At 44.4% G+C, this 23,900-nt stretch overlaps 1 protein-coding gene across 1 annotated transcript in view; it reads left to right on the top strand.

Annotated features, from left to right (window-relative positions):
• Nucleotides 1-23,900, top strand: part of CNBD1 (cyclic nucleotide binding domain containing 1) — a 195,244-nt gene that overhangs the window by 135,717 nt on the left and 35,627 nt on the right. The window contains exon 10 of the mRNA XM_036437339.1: nucleotides 454-604. Coding sequence (XP_036293232.1) covers nucleotides 454-604 — 151 coding nt within the window. The remainder of the gene's footprint in view (nucleotides 1-453; nucleotides 605-23,900) is intronic.

Genomic DNA, 23,900 nt, shown 5'->3' with positions numbered 1-23,900 from the left:
AAGAGGGACACACCTCCCAGGCAGATCCTGGCTTGTGGCCCCTTTTAGATTTCCTCTCACCTTCTTTCCCGGGGGCTACCCTCTCTTCTTACGGTTCCTTTCCTTATTTTTTCATCTTGCCTCTCACCAACTCATCCCTGAGTCGGAGGTGACACACCAGGTGAGCGATGCTTACAATGCTGGCCTCGGGCCTTGAGGAACGGACTGAGTCCAGCATTGCCTAAGCACCTGGGCAGATGCAAACACGCAGTTTGCACTGAGTGGCAGTGCTTCCAGCTTCCTCCAGCCCAGTGGTCCACGGATGTCACAGAGCTCACAGCTGGGAGAGGTGTGCTCTGGTCGCAGGAAGTGGCAGTGCAGTTTAAACCCCGCACACAGGGCTGTGGGCAGCATTTCCGCAGGAGCGGTGTGTCTGTGACCTAAGCGGCCCCCCACCCCCCTCCTCTCTTACAGAAGAAGGTCCGGAAGCTGGTCTACATGGGGCAGCTGCAGAGGCAGAGGTCCTTCGGCGAGCTCAGTGCACTGCTGCAGCAGCCCTTCACCTGCACCGTGGTGGCCGGGGCGGACGTGGAGGCGGCCATCATCCAGGACACAGACCTGCACAGTAAGCACGCTGTCTGCTCCTCTCTGTGCCCGCCTTTGTTTGTTGAGCACTTGACAGGAGGGACACAGTTCATGGTCAAGTCAGAATGGGGGCGCCATGTTCCTCACAGACACAGCCTGTGCTTCTTCATATTCTGACGGTTGTAATGGTGCTCCTTCAGAAGATATTAGAACTATTCAAAAGTCTGATTTGAAATTACTGGACTATCTCTTCCAATTTCCAACCTACTGCTCATAGTAGCACTCCCTCCCGGGCTGGTATTTCTCAGTGGTTAGAGCGTCAGCCTGTACACCCAAGGGTTGAGGGTTTGATTCCCAGTCAAGGGCACGTACCTGGGTTGTAGGTTGGATCCCTGGCCTTGGTCAGGGTGTGTTTCTCCCCATCAATGTTTCTCTCTTTCTAGCTCTCCTGCCCTCCTTTCTACTTGCTCTAAGGCGGATAGAAACAGTAGCCTTGGGTGAGGATTAACAAAGACAGAAATCACAGTGCCCTCCTTTTCTGGAGCACTTTGCTTGTTTCTTTTTTAATCTCTAAAATTACTGCTGCTGTGTTTCTGGTTCTGGGCAATACTAGCTTCCAATGTACAGTCTAGATCAAGTGTATATGAATACCTATAACTTGTATTAAAGCCTTTATCTGAAAGTTTAAAATTCTAGTAACATTAGGCGTCCTCAAACTTTTTAAAGTGGGGGCCAGATCACGGTCCCTCAGAGAGCTGGAGGGCCGGACTATACGAACTACTAATTCCTACTGTAACACCTCGGCTGCGCTCACTGCCCAAAAAACCTGGCGGGCCGGATCAGACTCCTCTGCGGGCCGCATGTGGCCCGCGGGCCGTAGTTTGAAGACCCCTGCTTAGAAGAACGAGGGTACTATGTTTTGCCCTCAAACATTATAAATACTCAAATGGGATATGCAATTCAGTATAAAGGATAAATTAATAAGTCAAAACACAATCTACACTAATAAAAGAGAAATATGCAAATTGACTGTACCTCCATGACTCCCACCAACCGATCAGGAGTGAGTATGCAAATTAACCCAACGTAGATGGTGGGTTAATTTGCATAAGCAGGCATGGAGTCAGATGCCTGCTATGAGGAGAGGAGAGGGGGTGGAGGGAGTTACAGGAGCAGCACTCTGGCCTGAATGGAGAAGGCTCCCTTGGGAGTGAAGACGAAAGGTGGTAACCAGAGCAAAGACCTGGGTCCCGGTGCCAGAGAAAAACTGGGGCAGGCAGCCAGGGGAAGGAAGGCTATTGCACAAATCTTCATGCGACGGGCCTCTAGTAGATTAATAAAAAATGTAATTTTATCTATAATAAAACTAAATATGTCAAACATGGAAAACAGTCTAAAAAATGAGGAAAAACTAATAGAAATGAACATTGTTGAGATATTTGCTTCAAATAAATTCATTTAGGAAGATTTTGATGATATCCAGGTATAATATAACTAAATCCCCTTATCCTGAATTTCAAGTAATTTTTGTGTCTCTTAGGTGATATGTTCCCTTGAGCTGTTTAATTCTGCTTTGGCTTAGCTTCAAATTCATGTGTTCATGTTCAAAGTTATCAATTTGAAATAGCATTGATTAATTTTCCATCCTTCTGTGACATTGAGATACAATTCCCTCCTCAAAGCAAATATCACTTAAAAATAATTACTAACTCCCAGTTTGAACCACAGCTTCTCCGCTCAGCGAAGCCTCTCCCCCTGGACTAATTACAATAACTGGTGCAAGGCCCGTGCGCTGGGACGCTCTGTGAAGTGAACATTTCGCACACGGGGGCCTCCTTCCACTGCGGCTGCAGCAGGGCCTCCCATTGCCATCTGGAAACTAAACTTCCCAGGGCTTAACCGATCTTCACTCCTCACATTTTCAGTTTCTTTCTCCGTTTTGTTAAGCTGGGACAGATGTGATGGAACTACTGCTGCGCTGTGTGTAACTTAGTTAAACCTCTAACTGACATGTTCTTGAGAACTCTGTTTGCCTTCTTCTTTATTTCTACACTCTAGTTATTTTATTGTTTATTCCAAAAAAGTAAAAAACAACAAACAAAAACTAAATAGTTTTACTGAAAAACGTAATAGTTAATTTTGCCAGAAGGGTCATCTTCACATATAAACAAAGATGATCTTTCTATTTGCATTTTTTCCCCCATATGACTTTATCCTGTTTCCATGTATTCCATTTCCTTTATTGTCTGAAATCTGAACACACCTCTGTGAAATAGTGTAAGGGAGGGCCTAAAGGAAAGTAAAAACATCAGGTTGAAGACAAATGAAAATGTTAACCTAGAATAAGAGACATGAATAAACTCAGGATATCCTATCTTGTTATTGAGAAATAGTGTTGTTTTTAGCTGCTCTATTGCACAGGTGTTAGAAAAATAAATAAATAAATAAATAAACAAACATTAAGTAAAACCAATATGTTCCAACAGAATTCTCAGTCATATGTTGATTATGTTGGCTGAACTTTCTAATCTATCAAAGGTTGTTAAATAGAGTGATTTTTTTTTTTTTAGAACTGAAAAATTTATTACTGAAGGAATAAAATCCAAAGCATACAAGGTAATATTCTCTATTTGTTCCAATGCAAATCATATTAAAGAGCCAATAGCATTTAAATGATCCAGTTTATCAACAACCATTAGTAAACTAATGGCCTGGTGCAAAAATTCATGCACATTAAAAGGAAATTAATTAGAAGAAATATTTTAATATCACTATTCACCCTTTATAATAGAATTTTCAGAGATGAAATAAAATTAGTAAAATGTATATGAAAATAATATATAAATTAATCCTATATTATAAAGCCTAATATGCACATTAGCTGAATGGTGGAACAACTGGCAGATGACCAGTTGGTATGATGCTCAATGACCACCAGTGGGCAGACATTGAAGGCAGGAACTGCTCCCAGCTCCCAGGCCCCTGGCCAGCCAAGGTGGATGCCAGCAAGCTGTCCCCGCTTCCCCTTCTGATTGCCCTGTTGATCACCCCACAGATTGGCCTCGATTGCCAGCCAGGCCTAGGAACCCTACCTGTGCATCAATTTCATGCACCAGGCCCCTAATAAATAAACAATAACAACATGATATAACAACAACAAAGATGTGATATGAAAACAACATTGATACAATGACTGATACATTGATTAAACTTATTCTAATATCTCCCTGTTTACCACATTAAGAGTGAAAACTCAGAGTGCTTGACTGATTTCTCTTGTGATGAAGTATTTACAACTATAACTTTAACATCACATGCTCTTTGAACTTGAGAGAAAGCAATTATAACTGACCATGTGCAAAAATGGGTTCAGATAGGAATATTCCTACTTTGTCTAGAGTTTGTCCTTGTGATTTATTAATAGTCATCTCAAATGCTGGCATCACAGGAAACTGTCTTTGAATTAATTTAAATGGGAGGTCAGTGTCAGATGGGGATATTTTAGAATCAGAGCAACCATGATCAATGATAGATGGAAAATATGAATGCGATTGGCACCAGTGAGAGCTTTATATGTATCATGCATGCACGAGTCAATGTTTATTTTTAAATTGCCAGTGTGCATCCTATGTACCAGCTGGTCGGTCAGTAGGTGTGATGGTCTGACGGATGGATGTCAGTCACTTAGCTTTTTATATAAATACTAGAGGACTGGTGCACTAAATTCATACAAGGGCCTTGGTCCCTGCCTACTGCTGCTGTTGACTGCCTCTGCTGCTTTGTCCAGAAATAAGGATGTCTGGAAGGATATTTGTCTAATTAGCATATTATGCTTTTGTTATTATAGACTAGAGGCCCAGTGTAGGACATTTGTGTACTGGGAGGGGAGTCCCTCAGCCCAGACTGTGTTCTCTCACAGTCCAGGACCCCTAAGGCCTAAGCCGAGAGTCAGGCATCCCCCAAAGGGTCCTTAGTGCTGCCCAGGAGGTGGGAGAGGCTCCCACCACCATCGTTGTGCTCGCCGGCCGTGAACCCTGCTTCTGGCTAAGCAGTGCTTCCCCTATGGGAGTGCGCTGACCACCAGGGTCAGATCCTGCATCGAGTGCCTGTCTCTTGGTGGTCAGTGTGTGTCACAGCGTTCGGTCAATTTGTATTTTAGCGTCTTATAATGTGAGCAATGCATTCACCATACCTATACCTGGGGATGGTGAGAGCAGAATCCAAGAAGCATAAAGGCCACATAGAAGCTCACTGCTTTGCCTGGAGAGTTACACACAGCTTCCTCTGTGCAGCGTAGAGGAGATGTGCAATGATTCATTTTGCAATGTTTACAACCACCTACAGAGTGGTTTCTTTGTTCACTTAGTCGGTTAACTTCTAGAAGATAAGAAATAACCTGTTTTGTAATCTTTGTTCATAATTATCAGACGTTACCTGAAGCATCTAAATAAAAAATGAGAACAGAGATATTATTAAGTTTAAGCAAATATATGTATACTTTATTTTCAATCAATGCCACCAGGGATGGACTTTATTGGGTTATTTTTTTTATGAAGGAAATATATTTCTGTCCAGGTGAAGAACTGATATCTTAAGCCATTAGATTAAAATTATGCATACCAGCTACCTTAATTTTATTGATATCTGAAATTCTCATCCCTACCTTTAAAACAAGAATTGCTTTTTATATTAAAAAATGAATTACCTCTGTTATTAGTTATATCTCAGTCAACCATGCATGATTCAAAAAAATAAGGGATAGCTCTGGATTTAAAGTGTCTTCCTGGAGAGAATTCCATGTCCAAGGTGACAAGGGTACGTGGACCTAAACAAAAAGTCCGCGTATCTCAGCAAATGGGTTTATTCCAGAACAACCGAGAACTGCACATTGGGAGCCTGCAGCCTTGGCAGCCAGAGGTGTCTGTCCAGCAACGGCGGGAGTGGCCTGGAGGGGGTGGAGGGAGGAATATCACCAACAAGTCCTTCCCTTCGGGTCCTGTGATGGGCGAGGGCTGAGAGTGCCTCCTGCTGCCCTCACTTCATTTTAAATTAGGTTTCCGTTCATTCATTTATTCACTCATAACCTGAAAATGTTTTCAAACAGGAAGAATGTCACAGACTTTCTCTTAATTCAAAGCCTGAGGAACCATGTATTTACTGGAGATGGGTCTATTTTTGAAAAATACGTCTTTATTGATTTCAGAGAGGAAAGGAGAGGGGGAGAGAGATAGAAACGTGGATGAGAGAGACTCATAGATCTGCTGCCTCCTGCACAACCCCTTATTGGGGATGGAACCCGCAACCCACGTATGTGCCCTGACCTGGAATCGAACCAGCAACATCCTGTTGTATGGCATGATGCCCAACCACTAAGCCACACTGGCCAGGCATGAATGCATTTTTATTGAAAGGGTCTACTTCTCAGCAGTTAGCATTCCTTTCCTGATCCCAGACCCATCCTTGGGGGCCTCGTTGGAAACAGTGTTGAGCAGATGAGCTTACACGCCTGAGCAGTGTCCTTCAGGAGACAGGCCTCTGATACCCTTTGTTTTTTGCTCTGGTTTTATGATAACATCTATATAAATAAAAATGTAAATGTCCGTTTGTTCAAAGTTTTAAATCTCTGAAAGTTCTTCATCAATTGCTTTGAAATTTTGACACCATGTTGCATTCAAATACACGCATGTTTCTATATACCTACTATTATATAGATATCACACCTGTGACAGGTAAAAACATACTTTAAAAAACAAACAAACACAAAAAACAGCGTCATCTGTTGAACATAAAAGCAACACACACTATACTAAATATTTTACAATTCCATTTTAATGTTTTGGATTTACGTTCCATTTACGATTTCCAAATTTCCAATTTTATAATTCCATTTCAATTTTGATAATGATTGAAGATTTGTGCTTAGAAATTGCAGACAAAGTTCTCAATCAATTCGGAATGCCATCACTGAATCCATCTGCTGCTGCTTCGTTTGATGTAGAATTGCGTCCTGAACAAAATTACAACATGGATGATATTTTGTCGTATGTGCAATCAAATATTCAACTATTGGGATCAAATAATGCAAACTGTCAATAACAGGGTTGGAGAAATCTTCTTAGATGAGCCAGGAGGAACTGGTAAAACGTTCCTAATTAGATTGCTTCTGGCAGCAATTTGATCCCAAAATGACGTGGCCTTAGCTCTTGCGTCGTCCGGAAGAGCCGCGGCACTGCTACCAGGTGGAAGAACTGCTCATTCCACTTTGAAATTGCCATTGAACATGCAATTCGTTGAAACGCCCATGTGCAACACTTCCAAAGCATCCGGCATAGCAATAGTATTGCAGAAATGCAGACTTATTGTTTGGGATGAATGCACAATGGCGCACAAAACAATCGCTCAAGGCTCTTGATTGATCATTACAAGATCTATGTGGAAACATCAGACCATTTGGGAATGCATTAATATTGCTTGCAGGAGATTTCAGGCAAACATTACCTGTAATTCCTTGATCAATACCAGCAAATGTAATAAATGCTTGCCTGAAATACTCTACTTTGTGGCGACACTTAAGAATGTTAAAATTAACTACAAATATGTGTGTCCAGCTGCAAAACAATCCATCAGCTGAGATGTTCTCACATCAATTGCTGGAAATCGGAAATGGAAAGGTGCCAATTGATCTGATCTCAGGACGAATTTTATTGCCTCATAACTTCTGCAATTTAGTGATGTCAACAGAAGAATTGGTTGAAAAAGTATTTCCTAGTATTCAAATTAATTATAAGACCCACGATTGGCTAAGTAAACGAGCTATTATTGTGGCCAAGAACAAAGATGTCTATGAACTTAACAATATTCTTCAGTTTAACATTCAAAGTGAGGCAGTCACATACAAGTCCATAGACACTGTTGTGAAAGCAGATAAAGTGGTTAATTATCCAATAGAATTTTTGAATTCACTCAATCTGCCGGGATGCCACTGTACGTGCTGCAATTGAAAATCAGAATGCTAATTATCATGTTTCAAATATCAACCAGCCAAAGGTTTGCAACAGCAAGCGGCTTACAGTAAAAATATGAGCAACGTCATAGAAGCATCAATCTTGACAGGACCTTTCAAAGGTAAAGATGTCCTCACTCCTCACATTCCTATGATTCCAATGGATATGCCATTTCAATGTAAGAGATTGCAATTCCCAATTCAATGTACAACCACCATCAACAAAGCTCAGGGCCAATTGTGGGTTTAGATCTAGAACGGATTGCTTCACACACAGACAATTATATATTGCGTGTTCTAGAGTCGGCAAACAATCTCTATATCTGCACAGATAATGGAATAACAAAAAATATCGTATACCCACAAAACATTGTGAAATTAAACATATTAGAAACGTGTGCTTTCTCTTTTCTTTCTTTTCCATTTAACCAGACTGAGCCACAGCAACGCATGGCCGGGTACAGCTAGTTTTGGTATAAAAACACATTTCCAAGTAAAAAATAAGGTGTGATACTTCAAAGAACTTTTTTTCCTTATGTTTCTGTTTCACTCCTTACTACTAATATTAACTCCCGTTAACCAGGGAGTTCCCTTTTTAATTACGCAACGTACAACGGGCTCATACTCTTTCACTAGGACGTGTCAATATGTCAGCCCAGTGGACGTAATTTTATATTATTATTTTTTAAATTTATACTTAATTAAAATAAATGAAATATATATTTTTTCGTTTATTTATATATAAAGTACAAGTGAAAATACAAAATTACAAACAAATAGAAAAGAATACCAACAAAAAAATGGAAACATTGAATTAAAAAATAATAAATTTTATAAACAATTATAAAGATTACAAAAAATATATATTTCTTATTTCTATACACAATAAAAAATATAAAAAAGTTAACAATTACAGAACAATAAACAAAAGCACACAAATAAAATAGAAATATTGAGTTTAAAAAATTGAAATATAGATGTAAAAATTTCAAAACTCAACTTCCGTGTGATATATTTTAAAATAATTGTTGATACATAGTGCTACCTTACAATCTGGACACCAGTATGTAAATTCTTTCCTAACACCTTTTTTGTAGCAAACTCGGCATTTCCTGGATTTAGTTTTTCCTATATCACTTTTATTTGTTCTGGAAAATGCCTTTCAACTAACTGTGATGGTTTAGATGTAGAACTGCTTGTTGATGTCTTTGGGTGGGTTTTCACTATGTTGTTATCTACCAATTTCTCTACACACTCTATCAAAAAGTGTAATCGATCCAAATGACCTTTATCTTTTTTGTATATAATATATGCATTGAAGAAGCACATATCAATTAATCGTAGTAAAATTTTTTTTATAAAATTTTTTTACCCTATTACGGGCAGCCGTATAGGCCACCATAACTTCATCTCCCAAATCTATGCCCCCCATTAATCCAGGACAACATTCGGTTTTTCTTGCCTTCTTCCTCTCTTTTCAATCATTATCTTTTCATCATTATGAATAGAACTGAGCATCAATACATCTTTTTTATCCTTCCATTTTAAAACCATAAGTTTGTCTTTGATTCTCACTATATGTTCATTTTTCTGTAATTTTTTTGTTTTTATTTCACTGGGGATTCCGACTCTGTTTATCCTCATTGTTCCAACAATGTCTGTATTGTTTTGACACAAGAGTTCAGCCAAATGAATTGATGTATAGAAATTATCTAAGTAAATTCTATACCCTTTATTCAGTAAGTCATGTGTTAACTCCAAAACAATTCTTGTTGATTGTTTTTCTTGTGGGTAGTTCGAACCATAATTTGTGTCCTTGCCTGTGTATAAAATTATATTTTGTACGAATCCAGATTGGCTTTCACTCAAAATAAACAACTTCATTCCAAATCTAGCTCTTTTTGTAGATATATATTGTTTCCAAGATAAATTCCCTTTCCATAATAAAAGAGATTCATTTACGCATATTTCTCATTCACATACATAAAAACTTTTAAACTTTTCTGACAAATTATTAATGATTGGATCAATTTTATATGTTTTTCTATTATATAAAGGTTGAGATATAAAAAAATATAAGTAAATAATATATAATACGAAAATAGGTAGGTAAGTGTAAGTATGTACCCGTTATTGCTCACCCAGAACACATCCACCACTCTCAATAGCGAAATTATACTGATTCCCTCCATGTCTTAAATTCATATCGAGACTAATGGATGACTAATACCTTTGACTAATACCTTTATTATTCGGAAATATATGTCTCACCCATTTCAGGGCGCAACATATATTTCAAGGACGTATTCATATGTCCTACCAGTACCCGATATTGTTTACGTTTGACGTATTTATACATCCCGTTCGATTAACAGGAAAAAGTGAAAATTAAATGAAATATTTGTTTTGTTTTGGGATTTTTGGACCAAGTCTTGATTGAAAACAAATTTACTTCATATATCTGCTTCTCGGGATGCTATTTACATAGTCCCCAGGGCAGCCCATGGGCCCCCAGTGCCGTTCCTCCATGTGAGTCTGCACCTGTCCAGGCAGCTCGGTCTGCTGGGTCCCGGCCACACTGCTCTGCTGGCCTCCAGCTAAGACATCCAAGTAGCCAGGCTTGGAGCCTGCGGTTTGTTGGGGAGCCAGGCTCAGAGCCTGTGGTTTGTCAGGGAGCAGGGCTCAAACTCTGCGGTTTGTTTGGGAGCCAGGCTCAGACCCTGCGGTTTGTCAGGGAGACAGGCTCAGACCCTGCGGTTTGTCTGGGAGCCAGGCTCAGACCCTGTGGTTTGTCAGGGAGACAGGCTCAGACCCTGCGGTTTGTCTGGGAGCCAGGCTCAGACCCTGCGGTTTGTTTGGGAGCCAGGCTCAGACCCTGTGGTTTGTTTGGGAGCCAGGCTCAGACCCTGCGGTTTGTTCGGGAGCCAGGCTCAGACCCTGCGGTTTGTCAGGGAGCCAGGCAGTGTGGCTGAGCCTGCAGGAGGCGCTGGAGGCCCTCAGGCTGCTGGGAAGGACTCACTCCCCCTGGGCAGAGGCGGCTTCTCCCCTGCCGCCCCTGGGGGCTCTGGAACACCTGCTGGGTGGTGGTGGGAATGCCTGCTGAGAGGAAGTGTGTGAGCTGTGTGTGTGGGTGGTGGGAATGTCAGTAGGAATTCCCACCACCCACTCACCTCACACGCCTCCTCTCAGCAGGCGTTCCCACCATCACCCCCATACACACCTCACACGCTTCCTCTCAGCAGGCGTTCCCACCACACACACACACACACACACCTCACATGCCTCCTGTCAGCAGGCGTTCCCACCACCCCCACACACACACCTCACATGCCTCCTCTCAGCAGGCGTTCCCACCACCCACACACACACACCTCACACGCTTCCTCTCAGCAGGCGTTCCCACCATCACCCCCACACACACCTCACATGCCTCCTCTCAGCAGGCATTCCCACCACCCACACACACACACCTCACACGCCTCCTCTCAGCAGGCGTTCCCACCACCCACACACACACACCTCACACGCCTCCTCTCAGCAGGCGTTCCCACCACCCACACACACACACCTCACACGCCTCCTCTCAGCAGGCGTTCCCACCACACACACACACACACACACACCTCACATGCCTCCTCTCAGCAGGCATTCCCACCATCACCCCCACACACACCTCACACGCTTCCTCTCAGCAGGCGTTCCCACCATCACCCCCACACACACCTCACACGCTTCCTCTCAGCAGGCGTTCCCACCACACACACACACACACACACACCTCACATGCCTCCTCTCAGCAGGCATTCCCACCATCACCCCCACACACACCTCACACGCTTCCTCTCAGCAGGCGTTCCCACCACCCACATACACTCACCTCACATGCCTCCTCTCAGCAGGCGTTCCCACCACCCACTCACCTCACATGCCTCCTCTCAGCAGGCGTTCCCACCACACACACACACACACACACCTCACACGCCTCCTCTCAGCAGGCGTTCCCACCACCCCCACACACACACCTCACACGCTTCCTCTCAGCAGGCGTTCCCACCACACACACACACACACACACACCTCACATGCCTCCTCTCAGCAGGCATTCCCACCATCACCCCCACACACACCTCACACGCTTCCTCTCAGCAGGCGTTCCCACCACCCACATACACTCACCTCACATGCCTCCTCTCAGCAGGCGTTCCCACCACCCACTCACCTCACATGCCTCCTCTCAGCAGGCGTTCCCACCACACACACACACACACCTCACATGCCTCCTCTCAGCAGGCGTTCCCACCACCCACTCACCTCACATGCCTCCTCTCAGCAGGCGTTCCCACCACACACACACACACACCTCACATGCCTCCTCTCAGCAGGCGTTCCCACCACACACACACACACACCTCACATGCCTCCTCTCAGCAGCCGTTCCCACCACCCACAGAGTGCATTTGTGGTGCTCACGGGTGGCGGTTGTGGATGACGCTGGGATGAGCAGAGGGTGCAGACAACCTTCAATACGAGGTTTTAATTAATTCAGATAAATACCCAGAAGTGGAATTGCTGCATCATGTGGTAATTCTGTTTTTGATTTTTTGAAGACAGTGCCATCTCTGACATTTTCCACTTTCCCTAGATTGGCAGAAAGAATGATGCCAGCTTTGCCTTTTACCGAGAAGGTTTCCTTTGCCAGGGAAGTGCATGTCCTTCTTCCTAATTCCTCTCCACACTTGCCATGTCTGCTACTTGAATTAATTCTTAATTATGGTTACATATTTGCTTTGTATCAGATTCTTTTCTATAGTAGATAGGTTATAAATTTCAAAATTATGTAACTGTATCAAGTGTCTGGTATGAAAGATGGATGAATTATTTTATTTTTTAAATTAATTAATTTATTTATTTTAAATATATTTTATTGATTTTTTACAGAGAGGAAGGGAGAGAGATAGAGAGTTAGAAACATTGATGAGAGAGAGTCATCGATCAGCTGCCTCTTGCACACCCCCTACTGGGGATATGCCCGCAACCAAGATACATGCCCCTGACCGGAATCGAACCCGGGACTTCAGTCCCCAAGCCGACGCTCTATCCATTGAGCCAAACTGGCCTCGGCAGGATGAATTATTTTAATAATAAAAAGGTAGAGTTTACTTTTTTTTTTTTTTTTAATGAATGGGCTCATATATTGGCTGGTATTTTTCTCTCAAGGAAAAAGGAAATGTTATTGGGAAGTAGACTTTTCTGAAGATGGAAGTGCGTGCTCAGTAACGCTCCTAGTGACTGAGAACGATGGGACCGCAGCTCTCGAGCTCCCGGGAGCACTAGCCATGGAGGTGGTACAGAGACACAGAGCTGACCTGACATGAGTCATGCACTTTGAAAGGCAGAGAAGCAGAGCCATGGTTAAGATGTCATCACCACAGAGCACACTAAGGACACTGAGCACCTGGGTAACAATAATTAGATTGGTTTTAGTCCTTAACTTTCAGAGGTTTCAATTCTTTATGTGATTATCTGACTCTGTAGCCATGAATTTATTTTCAGCAAGACATCTGGGTGACAGCTCATATAAAGTTTTAGGTAGGGAGCTATCTCACTTAGAAAGGACTTTGTCTGTCTGACAATTGCTATACCTGTAAATAAAAGGAAATTATTATACATTTTTGCCTAATAGAGCATTCCTAAGCCATATCCCAGAACCTGGCTGGTTTAGAAGGCAATACAATATTAGTTAGATGTCAAGTTCAAACCAACCCAAACATAGATGAAAATTTTGTATTTCTTAAACTTATTTTAGAATTAGTTTACATAAAATTTCAGGCCAAATTTTTGTATAAATCTTATGATTCAGTATTTTTAAATCTATGTGTCACAAATGTAATTTCATAAACTTACAATTACATAGTATTTCCTGATAAGTTTCAATATTTATGTTGCAAAACCTCTTTAATTATTGGAAACTACAATAGTTTGCATCCGATTAAATGTTAGAGCTTCTGATAATTCCAGCCATGATTTTATAGTGTAGTATTTTTATCTTTTGGTAACTTATATAATTTGGCAAAACTAATCCCCTACAAGTACTGATCCCTTACTAAATAGTTCATGAAGAAAGAAGTCAGAATATAGGAAATACTGTGCCCCATCCATCAATGTCAGGCCAGTAAAGCCACTATGGGAGATACAGTGACTTAGTGCTTTTCCAGAGAATTTTTTAAATTGCCTGATTGCTCAATATCGACTAGTATTTCATTTTTTAAAGAAAGCATGTAATTGAGTGCAATGTGTCCCATAAATATTTCAAAAACATCATTTCTATTGAGAATTATCTGCAAATAAGAAAACAATTTAAATCCTGACTCCTTGCCCTGGCCAGTGTAGCTAAGTGGTCAGAGTGTTGACCCACAGACCAAAAGGTTGTGGGTTCAATTCCCTGTCAAGGGCAAGTATCTGGGTTGTAGGTTTGATTCTTGGTCTGGTCTGGTATGTGCAGGAAGCAACCAATGGATATGTCTCCTCTCTCTCTCTCTCTCTCTCTCTCTCTCTCTCTCTCTCTCTCTCTCACTCTCCCCCCACCCCTGCAACCCCCCCTCCACTCTCTGGAAAAAAAAAAATCCTTGGGTGAGGATTAACAACAACAACAATCTGACCCGTGAACCAAGATCCTCTGAGGACAGTTTCAGCAAAGGAAGTGTCCCTGCGGGCTTTGTCCTCGCGGCTGGAAGGCCCTTCTTGTTTGGTGCTCTCTGCGTGGCGTGTCTGCAGGGCCCAGACTGCGGCTCCACGGCCGCCCTCTCACCTGAGCACAGAGCAAGTGCACCCACAGCGCCGGGGACTCGCAGCCTTGTGGCTGCTCCGGTGCGTGGAAGGAATGCAGGGGGTGGTGAGCATCCTCCGCGGCCTCCCGCTGTCTGGCGGCGATGGGCACCGAGGTGGCACAACCACGTGGGGGGCGCCCGGGCCCTGGGCCTCCTCTCGGATGGAGCTACCGAGCCCTGGCTCAGCCGGCACATCGGTGTTAGACTTTGTGCAGGTGGCACACCCTGGTTGAATTAGGCAACCAAGATTTTTATTTGTCTGTTATAGTGACTTTTAAGGGCTGTCCTAAGTCATACAACTGGCAAAAATGCAAGGTTTTCTGAGGACTTCTTCAAAAGTAAAAATCCTAACTTAGGACAGAAATGCGTATGCTTCGCATGATGATTCTTACGTTCTTAACAGTTAGAAATCATCTGCTCAAGAAGAATTTCAAAGCACATTTAGGAATGAGAATGTGTATGTGCATGGAGAAGGTATGTGCTAAGTTTCTGAACAAGCTTTACAGTTATTTTTGGATTGTGTGCTATAAGAACATCACATGCATGAGAGACAGTAGGCACGTCCATTCAACTCCTTTACAAAATTAAGCACTTTAGAAATCCCCTGACAAAATATTTTAAAAATAGCGCATTCTTAGCTCTGTTTTCCAGAACAGACAGAAGCCCAGACTGTGCCCTCGGTGGGTGCTCAGAGGCGAGGGAGCAGCACATTCCCAGGAGGAAGTGAAGCCTGAACAGAGCGGTGATCCAAGGTCACCTCAGCAGACTTTGTCGGATCAGGCCCTTTGAGATTTAATATAAAAAGACGTAGCGATGTTTGCAGACACGGTGACCAGTAATCCACGGAGAAAGTTCCCAATGGCTGTCTCCCCAAAGGCAGACTTCACCTCCGGCTTCACATCCCGGGAGGAGTCAGCAGACGCCTCTCTCGAGGGTGGGCCTGGGCTTGCAGTGAAGACCGCTGGATTCAGGTCCTGGCTTAGAAGCCAATACATGTCTCCCAGGAGGCTAGGCCTTGCCATCTGCGAGGAAAACCCGCGTCCTTCCCTTGTTTTTTAAAGGCCCCTGCACAGACCCCACAGGAATTGCTGATAGCTCCATTGTCAGCAGCTAACCTGCCTGTGGGGAGTGCACTCCTACTTCTCTGCCCTCTACTGCTGGCCTTGGAGCTATTGGGAAGATTTCGGAGAGGGACACAGGGGTCTCTGGTAATCACACGGAAAACTTAGGGAATTGTTGTAAGAGGTGGGGCTATCACCTCAAACAACTGCTCTGAAGGAGCAAGGCCTGTTCTAGGCGGACAGAGCGCAGAGGGCCGGCTGCCAGGAAGAGGAGAGAACAGAACACGGGGGAACTGCACATGCAGGTCAGCAGGCGGATCGCACACTGACTCCTCAGGCAGAGTGAGAAAGGCAGCGTCCTCCAGGCTCCCACAGCCGGTGCGTCAGAGAGTCAGTTCCAAAATGACCCGCTCAATGGAGAAGAGTGTCCCAGCAACTACTTCCAGGTTAACGGAATAATGACAGGGTTAATGATAAGTAATAATGATATCATTATCAGCCTCATGCTCGTTTCATATTTTTAAATATGTTTTTATTGATTTCAGAGAGTGGAAGGGAGAGGGAGAGAGAGAGAAACATAGATGAGAAATATTGACCAGTGCCTCCCACATTCCCCCGATTGGGGATAGAGCCTGGAACCAGGACATGTGCCCTGACTTCCTGGTGCGTGGCAACACTCAACCACGGAGACACGCCGGCCGGACTCATATTTATTTCTGTAGACACGATCAAAGGGTAGATTTTGTCATCTGTGGATGAGACACGATTATTTTCCATACTGAGCAGATTATTTAAAATCAGAACTGCCTTAAAGATTGCAGGTGAGCTTAATGCTCTCAAGAAAGACCCCAAATGACACAAAGCATGTCAAATGTTAAGTAATTGTTCCCGACTCTACACATATGAGCTATTTAGATGAGGAGATGGTCAGTGGGTTGGGGGAAAAAAGAGCTCAGACGGTTTCATTTTACCAGTATTAAATTCAGAGCCATTATGAAATTTAAGTTCAGGAAATTGAATCCCAGAGAGGAAGCATCCTGCTATGCCGCTTACATTTGTTTTAACGTCTTTGCACTTTCACTGTCTCCCTGTCTCCCTGTGTCCCTCACGTCTGTCTCTCAGACAGGCCCCCACCCCCACAAATGGTTAAAAAGAAAGGCTAGAATGATTGCTTCTATTTTTATCTGCTTTTACCTGCATATCCAGGGCTTTGGTGATTAAAAACCCTACCCCTCCTCATAGACAGTGACAGTGCTTTATTTTTAGAATACTTTAATATTAGAGAACAGTGTTTTACTTTTCTGGTTAGTTGGAAGCTATCCTTACATCAAAAGAAGCCATAAATTCTTCATTATTTTTAATGAAAACATCTAGTTTAGGTTTCAAATCAGTAAACTCATTATTCATTTGATTAAGCCATCTTGAGTTTTCAATTTTTATGGTGATTTTCTTTGCAGCCTCTTAATATAAAGAAACAGGTAAAAAAAAAAACACACATTTTTTTATAAGTCCTAAAGAAATACCTCTATTATTTTCATTATTGCCATGATGAGGTGAATCAGGGGGAGACATTACTCATTACCTTTTAAGCAAAGACACTAAACACCAAATCAATTGATTGAATTAATGTAAAATGGTGGTTTTAATATTTTCCCCCAATTTTCTTGCTAAACAGGTCAACAGCTCAAACTGTTTTGCTTAATGCTTTCTCACTGAGAATATAATGGCATGAAATGAAATTAAGCCTTGAGCATGGCATAGCAGACTATAGACTTCTAAATAAACATTTAATATTATAACTGTCACAGATGAAGTTAACTTGATAATTATGCAGATGCACAATTGCCATGGAATTTTTTTGTCAGTAACAAACATACTTTTCCTCCTGTGGCTCTGTGGTTTTAGAACCTGAGTTCTGGAGAAGAAGGAGAGAAATAATACTTTAAAAGTTTTACTGTTTATAAAGCAGCATACTGAATTCTAAGTTTTCAAGGGCAATGATAGTCTTTATTTTTAACTCTTTCTTTTGTGAGATATATATTCAATAACAAAGATATTTTTTAACATTATTATTGTGGGAAAAATATAGTACCTAAAAGTAGTAAAATAAACAAGTAGCATACCTAAAAGTAATAAATTCCTCTTCAGATCTCCCCAATTCCTACTCTTGAGATAATCACACTTAATAATTATATTTTTTTATTTTCTTCACAACTTTAAACATATCCTATGTAATAAAGAGGCAATATGCAAATTAACCATCACATCCTAACAAGATGGCTGCCTATGACCAGGTTGACAAGAGGATTAGTGAGGGAGGACAAAATGACTGAACAAGCAGGCTGTGTGGGGTGACCAGGTAGGCGGGGGGGGGGGGGGGGGGGGAGGGGAAGAGGGGTGCAGTTAGGGGCAACCAGTCAGGCAGGCAGGTGAGCAATTATGAGCCAGCAGTCCAGGATTGTGAGAGGGATGTTCAATTGGCAGTTTAGGCTGGGATTGGGCCTAAATTGGCAGTTGGACATCCCCCAAGGGGTTCCAGATTAGAGAGGGTTCAGGCTGGCCTGAGGGGACCCCCTTCCCCTGTACACAAATTTTGTGCACCGGGCCTCTAGTGTTCATATAAGTTTATATGCAGAAACTTAAGTATGCACATAAATGGGGTTAATACATATTGATCTCAAATGGCCTTTCTCAATGTTATAGGTAGGATGTGTTAGTTTTATGTGTATATAGGTCTAATGTTTTCTTTACAAATTACTCTAACATACAGTATAGTACAGTATAGATGCACTGTGGTTCATTTCAATATTCTTTGAAAGCTCAACATTTATACTGTTTATAACTTTTGCTATAAGAAATCTTTCTGATATGTTTTCTTACATCACATTTTCATGCACATTTACGTGAACGTGGACTGAGTCTAGGAGTCACTCAGCCCTACTGTGTGCACAGTTTGTATTTTGTGTGTTTGCACACAGTGTCCAATTTCACACAGGAGGCTCCACCACATCCCTCAGCGGGCTATCCGAATCCCTGCTCCCACCCAACAGCGGGATGACTCTCCTCAGCCTGGGCTCGCTGGGTGCTTAGCAGGACCCTCCTCATCCTCGGACTCCATGCTTGTGAACTCACTTTCTCACTAAAACAGGCCTTTCACCCCACCCATAGTCACGGTGTTTTCTGGCTCATTTACAAGTGCTGCCAGCCCTCAGCTGGGCAGGGGCACCAAAGGCGTGGCCCGGCGGAGGGGGAGGCACTCTGCCCTTCCCCTCTCCGTCTCTTAGCCCATTTTCTGCCTTGTTGTGCTTGCTGCTGTTTTCCCTGCTCCCCGCCCCGGCCTCAGGCCTGAGGGCCGATGTGCCTGTGGGAGGAGCTCCACCGGCCTGAGTGATGGCTGTGGGCTGTGCGCTCCGTGTGGGGACTCAGTAAGGATTTGCTTTAAATACGGCGTCTTTAAACTGAGACACCATGGAACACGGAGGCATATCGCCGGGTGAGAAATGTGATAGAAGTCCACAGAAACCGGCCGTGTGTCCCAGGACGGGATTCCCGGAGTCACAGGAGCCGCTCGGGCCGCTCCCTCTGCCTTCCCAGTGGCCGGAGCTGTAGGCAGCTTCGCACAGAGCTTCGGGGGTCCTGCCTTCAGCCGGCCGCTCTTGTCTGTTCTCTCTGGCTGTCCCTTTCTCATCAGCTCAGACGGTTTCCTTATGTCAGGAGCACTGGAAGCTTTCCTGTGAGGCTTGGGAATATTCCCCAGTCTGCTCGCTGTCCATTTCTGATATTTACACCTTATTTAATGCAGCAGGAGCAACCCTCTCCCGGCTGCTTTCCAGCGCCTTGACTTGTGTCTGATGTGCTATAGCTTTTTGTTTGTTTTGGTTTCACCTAGTTCTCTGAATTATCCAAAATGTTTTCAGTGTAATGTAGAGATTATTCTGACCCCTAATGATCATGGAAGACTCTTTTCTAATTGTGTATTTATTAGTTCGTCAGTGATTTCAGATGCAGACTTTAAAACTGGGTTTCTGGTCTGTTTCCGTCCTCCTGACTGTTTGGCTCGCTTTGTGGGTAACGGTGAGGGTACTTTGTGTTTCTCCGGGCCACTCCCGTCCTGTGTGTGCCGTCGTCTGCGTGGTTCTGTTTGTTCTTAAGCACCATTCCCTCTGGGGCCCGCGGCTGCCTTGCTGTGCTGAGCAGGGGTTCACAAGGCCTGGGTGGGGAGGGCTGCACCATGCTGGATGCCTTGGAGTCAGGTCTTCCATCAGGTCCGTTCGCCCCCTTTCCTGCGTGTAGGCCCAGCTCTGTCTGCCTGCATGAGCCAGTGCCCCGGCCACGCTGCCACAGAGCCCAGCTGCCATCAGTTGTCTGCCTTCCGAGGGTGAGGGCAGTGCGGGAAACGCAGGAACCAGTGAGCTCCACAGTGATCCTCCTGGGCTGCCGCACAGGCAGTGGCCACACCCCTCCGCTCTTTCCTGATAGTTCTGGAAATTTAGTCAAATTACTCCTTTTTGTTTTGATTAATCCTCACCCAAGGATATTTTTCCCATTGCTTTTTAGAGAGAGCAGAAGGGAGATAGGAAGGAGGGGAGAGAGAGAGACATCGATGTGAGATAGACACATTGACTGGTTGCCTCCAGCACGCACCCCGATGGAGGCCAGAGAACAAACCCGCAACCCAGGCACCCGTCCTTGGGCGGGAATTGAACCTTGGGCCCTTCAGTGCACAGGTCGGTGGTCTAACCATTGAGAACTCTGGCCAGAGCTCGAGTTAAATTTTCCATTTATCGTCTTCAGGACTCTGTGTAGGTCACCTTCCTTCAGCGAAACATGGAATAAGAATAACTATGCAGATTCAATGGCAGCCATGCCTGCAGTTACACAATCACCATCAGCTGACGGTCACGCTGCAAGCAAATCCCTCAGCCTCAGGAGCCAGTGTCTGCACGTGTGTGGACTTGCCCATGTTACAGGCAAGCACCTTCAAGCTTGCTTGCTACATGAGTAAACTGAAGTATTACCATACCTTCTCACACGTCTGTTTCCTGAAGACTTCTCAAATACTCATGTGTGGGTTTTGTTAAACTTCTGAAGAACAAGCTGTGCTCCACATCTGAAACCAGCATGTCATCCATGTGCAGCGCACCCAGGGCATGGTTTCCAGAGAAAACAGGCTCCGGAGAACATGGAGCCTGACTGGTCCTGTGCGCTGTTCATGACGGGCTGCAATAAGCACTCCCGTGCGTGTCTGCAGCGCATGGCGTTACAATGCACCACCAGGCGTTCCCGCCATCCCTCCGCTCTCAGATGCTGCTCAGCACATTTTTACTCTCAGCTGCATACATTTCCATAAAACGATAGGTCTCCCCACAATCGATCTCTTCCCTAAACCCCATCTGTCCTCTCTCATTGTATCTGAGCTTGTCTTCCCTCGCGCCACGCCTGGAGCCTGTGGTTATATATATGCAATTGCCTGTGTAATTCCTCCAGCGTAGAAGGCTCATTTCACCGCTTCGCCACGCTCAGTGCATTAGGCGGTAAACATATTTCGCCCGAAGGCTTCTCCATGACATTCTTAAAGTTTCTTCTGTGACTTATTGGGCTTTAACTCTATTGGTAATATTCTTTTCAGACCAAGAGAAGCACTAAATCCAAAAGAATTACAGATTTTACTGCTGTAATGTTCACACCCTCCCTGTCCCCATTCTCCAGGCGGAGAGCAGTGTTCTCTTGGCGGAACATTTGTTCTACCTGTCGGATTCTTCTCCTTCAGTGATCAATTATTTAATGAAATCAAGGAGCGTAATCCCTGGGAGATTAAAGATACTAAATAAAATATTTTTGTTTACTTGCTCTCTCAAAATGGAACAGCTATCTATATTTTCTCTCTTTGTATTTTGTTTTTATTTTTTAAAATATATTTTATTGATTTTTTTATAGAGAGGTAGGGAAAGGGATAGAGTTAGAAACATTGATCAGCTGCCTCCTGCCCCCCCCCCCCCCCAAATGGGGATGTGCCCGCAACCAAGGTACATGCCCTTGACTGGAATTGAACCTGGGACCCTTCAGTCTGCAGGCCGATGCTCTATCCAGAGCCTAACTGGTTAGGACTGTATTTTGGTTTTAGTTACTTTATTAGTTCAACCTAAGATAATTTAATAGGCAATGGTTATTTCTGTTGCTTTTGGTTTCTTTTAGGTTATAAATATGATTCTTAGAAATTAACAAGTAAGAATTTTAAAGTACCTGCTAAATGTATGCTAGTCCTAAGGATGCTGGGACCAAAGATGCTGGGACTGAGGATGCTGGGACCAAGGATGCTGGGATTGAAGGTACTGGGACCAAGGTTGCTGGGACCGAGGATGGCTGTGTAATTTGAACCCTCTTCCTGACTTTCCAGCTCTCCGCAGTGCCTCCTTGCTCTTCATCTGGGACTGAATTCATTTCATGGCAATACATGCATCTGGAAGAAAGCATATGGAATTGCTAGGTCCCATTCCTGGGCTCACGTGCATTCCTGCTGTGCTGGATAATAACAAAGCCTCTAACAGCCCCATGTGCAGAAGGGAGCGTCAGCACAAGGGGGCTCTGCCCCATGGTACCATTCAGTGCCCACCCTGACGCCCTAGGAAGCCACTCAGGGTGGGGGTGGAGCAGCGGAGGTGCCCTCGGACAGCAGGGCCTGTGCTCAGCGGCTACTGAGCGGTGGGGGAGGAAATGTCTTATATTTTAATCGGTTCAGCTGACCCGGATTCCCCCAGAACGATATTAAAGCTTTGGATCTTTTCCGGAAGCATCCTCCGAAGAAGAGCAGCGATGTCAGAAAAGGAACAAAGGAAAGAATGACCATGGAAGTGCCTACGCCAGGCAGGAATATGTGTGGCCACAGCAGCCATGTCATCCTGGGTCCAGGTCCCTCCTGGCGACCTTGGTGGTGCCAGCCCTGCCCCCTTCCTTCCCCCCCACCCCCCAGCGTTCCTCCCTTTTCTTGCTGCCACAGCCTTTGTGTAGCAACCAGGCAGAGGTCACCGCTTCCAGCTCTGGCTCTGGCCAGGCGCTGCTGCAACCAGACCCCGGGGGAGAGCTGGCTGGCTGCAGAGCCTCCTGGGACACAGGAGTGCTGCAATGTGTGCATCGCTCTCCTGGCCCTCGCTGAGCTTCTCATGCTCCGGAGGGATGGAAGCGCTTACAGCCGCCGGCTCGCCGTGGTCCCCTCCGGGGCACTGGCATCCTGCTCAGTAGGTTCTTCGGTGGATGTGACCTTTGGGCGTCTCTAGTAACTAAACAACCTGACAGCATGCCAGAAGCTGGGCGAGGTTCACAGATAATGATGTGGAAATTCTAGTAAGATGTGAACTCATGTTCTGTTTCTTCCTTCTGTAACAACTAAGTATTAAATTACCTAGCGCGATGCTTCATGCATAGTGCTTTGTGCAAAGTAGGCATGAGTAATCACTATTATTGTTGTTTTTTATTATTATTACTGCCCTGCTACTCGTTACCGCCCCCCCCCCCCCCCCCTCTCCCTCCTCAGTCCCATCGGAGCCGGAGCGCAGGTTGCGAAGGCGCGCAGGCGCCCCGCCGGCTCAGGCTGCGGCATGTGGTCCTGGCACGCGGTTCTTTGGCGTCCTGGTACCTTCACTTAAGGGAAAACTTGTGGGTTGTGATTAGGGTGCCGGGCCCATCTCTGAGCCCCCTTCCCGCACAGGGAGATTTACTTACCTTGTGACTAGCACTATGTCAACAGCAAATGACCACAATTCACAGACACGGTGCTTGCTTAGTCTGTACTCCACGTGTCCTGACCACCAAGGGCCTGGCAGGGTGGCTGCTGGCAGGTTCCTGAAAGGTCAGAAGAAGGGGCAGGAAGGGAAGAAGTGGCAGGGAGGGAAGAGGGCAGGCGGGGCAAGAAGGGGCAGGAAGGAGGGGAGCCATGCAGGGCAATCTTTAGTTGCTCTTGTTAATCCTCACCCCTGGATATTTTTCCCATTAATTTTTTTCCATCTGTATTTTTTCACTTTTCTTTTTAAAAATAAATCTTTATTGTTCAGATTATTACAATTGTTCCTCTGTTTCCCCCCATAGCTCCCCTCCACCCAGTTCCCACCCCACCCTCTGCCCTTAATTCCCCCCTCCCCCCCGCCGCTGTCACTGTCCTCATTTATAGGTATATGATTTTTGTCCAGTCTCTCCCCACACCCCCATACCATACCTCCTTCCCCCTAAAAATTATCAGTCCACTCCCTTTCTATACCCCTGATTCTATTATATTCACCAGTTTTTTTCTGTTAATCAAAATTTTTATTCACTTGATTTTTAGATTCACTTGTTGATAGATATGTATTTGTTGTTCATAATTTTTATTTTTACCGTTTTCTTCTTCTTCCTCTTCTTAAAGAATACCTTTCAGCAGTTCATATAATACTGATTTGGCAGTGATGGACTCCT

The sequence above is a fragment of the Pipistrellus kuhlii genome, unplaced genomic scaffold (genome assembly GCF_014108245.1).
Source record: "Pipistrellus kuhlii isolate mPipKuh1 unplaced genomic scaffold, mPipKuh1.p scaffold_m20_p_14, whole genome shotgun sequence".
In the NCBI taxonomy this organism is placed as follows: Eukaryota; Metazoa; Chordata; class Mammalia; order Chiroptera; family Vespertilionidae; genus Pipistrellus; species Pipistrellus kuhlii.
The sequence above is the reverse complement of the archived record's forward strand: the minus strand, read 5'-3'. Positions and strand labels throughout refer to the sequence as shown.